This window comes from Lissotriton vulgaris, chromosome 5 (assembly GCF_964263255.1).
Source record: "Lissotriton vulgaris chromosome 5, aLisVul1.2, whole genome shotgun sequence".
Taxonomy (NCBI): domain Eukaryota; kingdom Metazoa; phylum Chordata; class Amphibia; order Caudata; family Salamandridae; genus Lissotriton; species Lissotriton vulgaris.
This window is the reverse complement of record NC_141693.1, coordinates 190,049,716-190,058,634: the sequence shown is the minus strand read 5'-3', so window position 1 is coordinate 190,058,634 and position 8,919 is coordinate 190,049,716. Positions and strand designations below refer to the sequence as shown.

At 47.5% G+C, this 8,919-nt stretch overlaps 1 protein-coding gene across 1 annotated transcript in view; it reads right to left on the bottom strand.

Annotated features, from left to right (window-relative positions):
• Positions 1–631: 631 nt before the first annotated feature.
• Positions 632–8,919, bottom strand: part of LOC147710448 (uncharacterized) — a 52,281-nt gene continuing 43,993 nt past the window's right edge. Inside the window, exon 4 of the mRNA XM_086920007.1 lies at positions 632–2,183. Coding sequence (XP_086776133.1) covers positions 632–2,183 — 1,552 coding nt within the window. The remainder of the gene's footprint in view (positions 2,184–8,919) is intronic.

The window sequence follows — 8,919 nt, the reverse complement described above, 5'->3', positions numbered from 1 at the left end:
AAAGCATTAACCCCTTGCATGCTTGTGACGGAACCGTTCCGTCATAAGCCTCGGGTGAGCTGTGCTAGTGACGGAACGGTTCCGTCACGGCCCGCTCGGCGCGCCTGCGCGGCGCGTTCCATTGAGCGGGCGCGTTCGTGACGGAACCGTTCCGTCACTAGCACAGCTCACCCGCGAGCCGTGACGGAGCGGTTCCGTCGCAAGCGCGGGACCGCCGCGCGACCGCCCCTCCCCCTTAGCGCTGCGGCGGAATAGTCGCCGCAGCGAAGGGGTTAACATATGGACAAAAATATTACCTTAACTGCAGATAGTGCCCTTCCCTGATCCATAATGTGATACTGCAAAGTGGCAGCCAAAGGGTTTGTGCTGCAGGGGGTTGGGCCTACTTGTCCCAAGGACATAATACACATGAAAACTTGTTGCCCTTGATCCCAAACAATATGTCCAGGGCTTCGGGCTATAGGAATTCCACATCCCTGAGATCAACTTAAACAGCCTTTGGCATGTACAGGTCGTCATTCTACCACATTACAACTAACCCACTTCTCAGGGTGGGGACATTCCCACCAAGCCTATATGCCAAAATGTTCTTATAATTATTGTTCTTATAATTATTGTTCTTCTCATAATCCTAATCCTCGTCGTCATCCTCTTCAGTGAGTAAGATTTTGGGGATGCCTTCTGGGACTTCGTTATTTGTCAAATCTCCTTTGAATGAAAGGGATAGATCAACAATTCTGTGTAGTGGATGGATTTCGGGTACTGGGTGTGAATGTGCTTCCTTGCTGCACCGTGCAGGGCAGGTACGGGCACCTATGCCATTGTCACTACAGGTGCTGCTTTTGGATCTATCCAGTATTGATCTGCTTAAGACTGTTCTATTGAAGCTGTTTGGTACAGCACCACTCTGCAACTCTGCTACCTTTATATTGTTCATGTTCAGTTTGGTGAACGAAGACACATCTACACTGTTGTCAGGGGTAAGTTGCAGATTAAGCTTTGGAATGTAAATGGGTTTGTCATCCAAACCCCGATATGTCACCAACGACTCATGACTTTGTCTGATTAGCGAAAGGTCATAAGACTGTCCCAGTAGTTCGACCTTCTCTAGTAAACCATGAGACCTCTTTGGTGAATCACTGCAAGCATCGCTGATGTCTGTGTTTTCTCCATAATAATTGGACCCTGTTTTGCTTTTTGGATTGGCAGAAGCGGTAGTAATTGTAATACAGTTGTAGTTTGCAGATTGGGCTGTGAAACACTGTTGATCCTTGCTTAAGGTTAAACTTTCCTTGTTTTTATTGGTTTGTGTAGACTGTATCTGGTTCACACATGATGCTTCCAATGTGAACTTAATGGGCAGTGAATTACCTTCATTGCTCTGTCTGTCTGCCTCTATGGGTTCCTTCCTTGATGACAACTCGCAATTGTCTGAGTGTACTAGATTGCTTAGCATTGTTTCTGAAATGGTCTCATAGTCTTTACGGCCCTGCTCCTGTGCTCCTCTAAGTGTTATGCTGGAATGAGACTCCATAGTTCTTTGCTCCTCTGCTTGACTGGTAATTTTCTGTGCGCAGGGTTTTTCACATTGATCTTGCAGTTTAAGTATATCGTTGAACATAATTTCAGTGGATGATTCATGATCTTGTACTTCTATTTCTGCACACACATTTTGTGTTAAATGTTTCTCACCTTCATCTTGCTTACAATGTTCCTCGTGTTCTACACCTAAAGCTGGATCTTCTACATAAGTGGTCATATTGTGGATGGAGGGTGCCACGTTTGTATCATGTTGTTCAGCCTGAAGGAACTTTTTGTCGTGGGAACTTTCTACAGACACACCTGCATTTGTCAAATGTTTTCCAGGAGATTGTTCTGGTGTTTGTTCTTTTGTCTTAGTAGGTACTTCCAATGAATGTAATTCCTCGGCTTGGCTCTTTTCACTAAGAACATTTGAGTCTGGATCTTGAGAGGTGGAATTACCCTGCAAGTATTGCTTCACATTGTTCTCCTGGGTGTGTGTGACATCCACTGAGGCCATCCTCTCTTCAGTGATTAATAAACTGCCCATCAGTTGAACCACTGATTCATGATTGCTCGACTTTCTGCTGTCACAGTCTATGTGCACAGGACTTCCTTCAGGCAGCTGGGGTGAATGGCCAATATGTGGGGTTAGTATATTTCTGTGGAGTGATGAAAAGAAACTGCGTTAACATATAATGTACAATTTAAGTAAACATTATGATTCTACTTGTACTCCCAATAAAGGAATCCGGCATGAAAAATAAGGGAAGCTTTAGTTGTGTGGGAGGGCTCCTGAAGAAGGATACAGAAAAAATATCACACCAGAACTCAACAGTCATGAGAATTACAGTATCTTCACTACAGCATGTTTGCCTTCCCTTGCCCTCCTTTTTCTTGTTGCCATCTTGTCTGTGTTCCTGTGCCAATGTCATGATGACTTCGCCACGGACCAATAAATAACATTAGAACATGTTTTTTAAAAACAGCTTGGTCTACTTGCTCTCCTTCAATCTGCTGCGGGAGTCCTACTAGACACTGCTTGTTGGCTATAATTGTTAGACCGGCCAACAGCTTCATTATTCACGGTCTTTCCCACCTCCAATCCACTCCAAGTTAGTAGGCTACACAAGTTCATCTCCACTGATAATGACAAACCCGTAGTAAATTATACAGAGTCAATTTGTCAAGTTAGGTGACAGTGCAGCAAAACCCAACATGGCACTGTATGATTACGGACAAATTGGTAGCCGGGAGCTAGGTATGGTCTTATTACTTTGCAAGCATATGTATTTCATTGCTTATGGTATGGTCCTGGAAATTCATGTGGTGTTGTGCCTGCCTCAAATACTCAAATTATATATATATATATATATATATATATATATATATATATATATATATATATACTATCCCGAAACGCGTAGATTTGTGCCTGCCTGCTTGAGAAACTCCATGCTGTGAGGATTAAATAAAAAAGCACATAAGTGAACACAAACGCGAGTTTGTCCCGTTTTTCTCCCAGCTGGGGAAATTGGTTGTAGATTTAAATGCGGTGTGGTTCTGCCGCGGGGATTTACGAACCGGCGAGAGAGCGCTGCAAATTCTGGCGAAAAGGAACCGAGGGGTATATATAAAATATATATATATATATATATATATATATATATATATATATATATATATATATATATCCATTCATACTATCTATATTAATATAATAAAGAGAGAGCCCAAACCTTTGAGGCGGGTAATCTCAGGAACCACAACACCCAATACAGCGTTGGAAAGGGCAGTTGCAGCAGAAGCACATAGGCTATGCAGACGCCCACCATATACATTTAAAAGGTAAAAGAACCGTGCCAGCAAAGTAGTCCCTTGTGGGCGTGTGCGTTGTGCTGTGGGCGTGTGCTGGGGGCGTGTGGTACGTTCCGCCCTTCATGCCATGTCTCATATCGTGTGCTGGGGGCGTGTGCGGGGCACGGGATTACGGAAAAAAAAGCGAGCGTTGTGCCAAATATTTCATTGTTTTTTCTTCCCAGGTTCTGTACATTCCAGCTCTGGGTGTCCACCCTGCTCCCTTTAAAAACCCCTGCACCCCATAATCATAACCCACCCTTACTCCTTAAAATACCCCAACACCCTTAAACACTATCTCATCTTAATCCTATAAATATACCCTGTACCCCAAAACCCAAACCTATCCCCAAACCCTAAAAATACCCCTGTACCCCAAAACCCAAACCTAGCCCTGAACCCTATAAATACCCCTGTACCTCAAAAACCAAACCTACCCCTGAACCCTAAAAATACCCCTGTACCCCAAAACCCAAACCTAGCCCTGAACCCTAAAAATACCCCTGTACCCCAAAACCCAAACCTACCCCTGAACCCTAAAATACCCCTGTACCCCAATACCCAAACCTAGCCCTGAACCCTTAAAATACCCTGTACCCCCAAACCTACCCCTGAACCCTAAAAATACCCCTGTACCCCAAAACCCAAGCCTAGCCCTGAACCCTAAAAATACCTCTGTACCCCAAAACCCAAACCTAGCCCTGAACCCTTAAAATACCCCTGTACCCCAAAACCCAAACCTACCCCTGAACCCTAAAAATACCCCTATACCCAAACCTAGCCCTGAACCCTAAAAATACCCCTGTACCCCAAAACCCATAACTATATCTGAACCCTTAGAAAACCCAAACACCCCAAAACATATACCTCAGTACCCCAAAACATATAGCCCTATACCCATACTTATCTTATCCAAACATTAAAAAAAACATGCTTTTACCATTCATGCATTATCAACAAATTTCGTTGTAAATGTATGCGTGGTAAAGGCATATAAAATGTAATGCCATGCGTTATAATGGCATTGCGAAGTCATGGTACTTTCGTAATGAAAGTATGCGGAGTGGTGGTATGCGGAAAGAAAGTTGCGGAATAATGGGTGTTTACATTACACCTGTACATTGGTGGCACGGTGGCCCACATCTCCAGCAACATACTCATATTTTTTCACCACCGATTTGAAAAATGCACAGGTCTCTCTCATTGATGGCCAGCACCGACATACACTTTTAGACACACCTCCCGCCACAACACACCTCCCGCCACAAGTTCTAGAGTTGCGAACTTTAGAGCTGGGGAGCTACGTTAGAATCTCGGCATCGGCTCAACATCCTGTGATTCCAGGCAAATCGCTTTGTCTCCCCGTGCCTACCACAAATGAATGTGTTCTTCTGTAATGTAAATTGTGCTCATGCCATGTTGTCGAGTTCGTGCTATATAATATTGCAAGGAAAAATAAAGTAGGGAAACTCGAGTTCACACACTACTGAATGCGCACTCTTAAGTGCATCAGCAGTGCACTGTGAATCGGAGCGTTTCACAGGCCTGTCACAGATAAGAAATGCTATCAAAACGAAATCCTACAAAACAATATATTACTGGCCGGCAGCAATTCATACCTGGACAACGTCGGGACGGGGTGCTAGTATATGTGTATATATATATATATATATATATATATATATATATATATATATATATATATATAATGGTGTGCCTATTAGTGCATGATGGGAGGTTTGTGGATGTATTGTGTTGCTTATGTGTGGCTCACCGGTTAGATGAGACAGACCCGGACGCAGAGGTCAGACCAGGGTTCAATCCCCGACGCGGCAGGGTCTTGAGCTCAAAATGTCCACGGACTCGATAATTCTTGCCTCGGTGCCTACTACAATCATGGGTTCACACTCTGCAACTCTGGGCAACAGCTTGCTTAATCTCCACTACGGCCCCACCGCAATGGGATGCCTGGCTTTCACCTTGGGGATGCCCAGTAGGGGTTATCTCGCAGGGAAAAGCCAGGACGGGTTCCTAAAGCAAGCGCGTTGAGACCTTACGGTGAAAGGCGCTATATAAGAACGTATTATTTATTTATTTTATTTATTTATGTTAACATATGATGATGGTGTCATGGCTTTCGATTTTGGTGTGTTGACATATAATGGATGTAACTTTAAGATTTTAGTTGTGTTGGAATGGGATGGTATATGCCGGTGTACTATCTTGGATGTGTGGACACATTTATATGGTTATAATAGCATATGATGGTGTTGTTTTGGCATATGGAGTGTTAATGTATAATGTTTGTGTGAACTCATGACAACTTATCACACCACTGTTGTTCCTTTATCACTTTGAAGCCCCTCTTGGCGCAGCCTTGGCACTGGACCTGCAGTCTTTCTGCATGCCGGTTAGCCTCGCCTTTGCAGCCAATCTGTGAGTCACCCTTCTTTGACTCTGGCTCTGCTGGCACTCTATGTGCCCCAGACCAACCTGCTTTGCCCCTCCAGCCCATTTATATGCCCCTGCATGCCCTATGTGTTCCCAGCCCTACAGGCCTTCTGTGACATCATCCTGCTATCCTGCTGGACAAACTATGTGCCACTCTGCACACTACAGTACCTCTGCATGTCACCCATCTGTCCTGATGCTGCTCTGTGTGACCCACCCCCCTTCAGCCCTTTCTATTTTGCTTGCATCTCCAGCTTTCTATGCGCCTCTACCACTTTGCAATAACTCTTTGTGCTTTACTTCAAGCAGTCCCTGTGGGCTGCCCTTCCTCAACGTTTATTTCCGAAAGGGCCAATCCCTACTGTCCACAACCCCCTGGAGTACTCCCACTGCATCTCAAAATACTTATAAGGTCCCAAGGGCGAGACCGGTTGCATTGCAAATGCTTGTTTGTATATCTAGTCCTCCTTCCCCATTAAGACATCCAGTTCCCACCAGTTCAGGAGCACATTTTTGCCTCCTAGAAAAATAGTTGAAGATTGCGACCCAAGCGCACTTGCGACCTGGATCCTAACATGGCTACTTCCAAAACTTTAACTGCAATAAAAATTGCCTCCTCTCGGCATACAGTCCTACCAGCACCCACCTTTTTAGGTTTTGCCTGGCGAAAGATGCACTCTGCGCATCTTTTTCGCGCAGGCGAAAACCTAATGACTATGGTAGGGGAGACAGGAACGGCCCCCGTCTTCCATTGGCTAGCTCCATAAATGGAGGCTAGCCATTGGAAGATGGGCCTGTCCGTCAATGCCGGACCAGATTCGGGGGCGTTCCCGAGAATTTTTGGCTTTTGGCTAGGTCACGCTATGTCAGCCGAAAGCCGGGAACGCCCCTGAATCTGGTCCAGCATTGCCGGCACTTTATGTGATGAAATGAGTAGGGGGCGTGCACGTCGTGTAGCTAGGACCCTGGTTGGCCGGAGGGGTGGAGCTCTTCATGTCTCATTGATCTGATTAAGCGTGAGGGTGATGCTTCCGATAGATAGGCACTTCCTGTTTGCGGCGTGCCTGGCCCTGCCTACCCGGGGGAGGGCATCGCCACACCGAGGTACTTGCAGCACGAGCTGCGAACTGAGGGAGGATACTCTCCTTAGAGTGGGCGTCGCACTGAAAGTCTACGCAGGTGACGGGGGTGCACCGAGGCCCCTCAACGCTGGAAGAAGCTTGTGTGCACACGAGGATTGCGCTGCAGCTTGTGTGCACACGAGGAGTGAGCTGCGGCTTGTGTGTGCACACGAGTGTGCACTTCCTGTGCACACCTCGACTCCGCGGGGCCTCCTCCCTCGGAAGGCTGTCAGCTGGCTGTAGAGTTGCTCTCCCTGCCGTCAATGCCCCCAGCGAAGACGAAGTGAGCGTCAGGCAGGGCTCCTCGGGTGTCATCTCACCCTCCTCCCGACCAATGAGGGGCGGTGTGGCGGGGAGGGGCAGGCGGAGGGCAGGAACTCCGCTCTGAAGGACGTTCCAGCCCCTGTGAAGCCGAGCACACTCACCTCCCCTCTGCACCCACCCGTGCCAGCCCTACCCCGCCCTCCACACCCCTCCTTGCCCACTCACTCCCCTCATTGCCCACTCACTCCTCAGAGCTCCCAGAAGCAGCGCCAAGAAGACGTCCTTGCCCACACGGCGCCCATCATCCTTAAAGGGTCCCTCCCTGTGCCCCCATCCCATGGCTTCCTGGGGACTTCTTGCAGGAGCAGCGCTCAGCGGGTCCACCCTCCTGTGACCTTTCACCTTGGTCGAGGCCTGAACAGCGTCCCACCCAGGTCGGAGCCATGCCGGCTGGGTTCCGGCCCATCGCGGGCAGCGAGGTAAGTGAGTGAATGAGGCACGCTAGCACTTGCTCAATAGACAATCTTCTTCACAACAGACGAAGGGCGAGGGACGGGTGGGAAGAGTGTGGTGTAAGAGGAGGAGACCGTGTGGGAAGAGTACTAGGGGAGGGAATTGAAGGACGAGAGTGTGCATGAAGAGCAGTGCTTGAAGAGTGCCAGGGCATTCCCCGGTATAGCCAACAATGAACACTGAAGCAGACCCTATGGGGCACTCTACTTCCGTCATTTGCCAGCTGAAAAACACGACCTTCTCGTATGTCACAGGCTAGTGATGCAACTCAATGTCACCACAAGTCACCACACATTCATTTCATTATTGGTACTTCTGTGAAGCGCTCTGACACCTTCGGGTAAAGTCAGCGCTATATAAAGTTGCATAAATAAATAGATTAAAACACAGGGACTGAGACAGGCGGCTACGTGTGTTTACCATTGGTGTTCCAGGGCCTAAAGCGTTATTTCATGGCAACTGAATAACTAATGTACTGAAACTTTTAAATGCCTCATGGTGTAATTGCTTCTGGTCCTGCGTGACACCTTCGGGTAAAGTCCGCGCTATATAAAGTTGCATAAATAAATAGATAAAAACACAGGGACTGAGACAGGCGGCTACGTGTGTTTACCATTGGTGTTCCAGGGCCTAAAGCATTATTTAATGGCAACTGAATAACTAATGTACTGAAACTTTTAAATGCCTCATGGTGTAATTGCTTCTGGTCCTGCGTAAAGGTGCTATGTTTGTGGTAAATCCATGAATATTTGGGACTTGCATTTTTTAGGTTTTGCCTGGAGGGGGCTCGCAGTGTGTGGGGGGGCCCTGTGTGGGTGTGTGGGGGGCTCTGTGTGGAGGGCTGTGTGAGGGGCTCTGTGTGGGTGTGTGGGGGGGGCTCTGTGTGGGTGTGTGGGGGGGGCTCTGTGTGGGTGTGTGGGGGGGGCTCTGTGTGGCTGTGTGTGGGGAGCTGTGTGTGGGGGGCTCTGTGTGGGGGGGGCCTGTGTCTGTGGGTGGGAGCTCTGTGTGGAGGGGCTCTGTGTGGGTGGCATTTGCGAGAGATTAAGCTCTTGGCATTGTAAATGACAATGCCATTTATTTCGCTGTTGTGCTGTAGCTATCATGGGACACCGAACGTGATCATTTGTAGCTCGTCCATGTATTTTAGGTAGTGTGAAGTCCTTGCTCCTGTGTTCTACTGGGTGCCACCAAC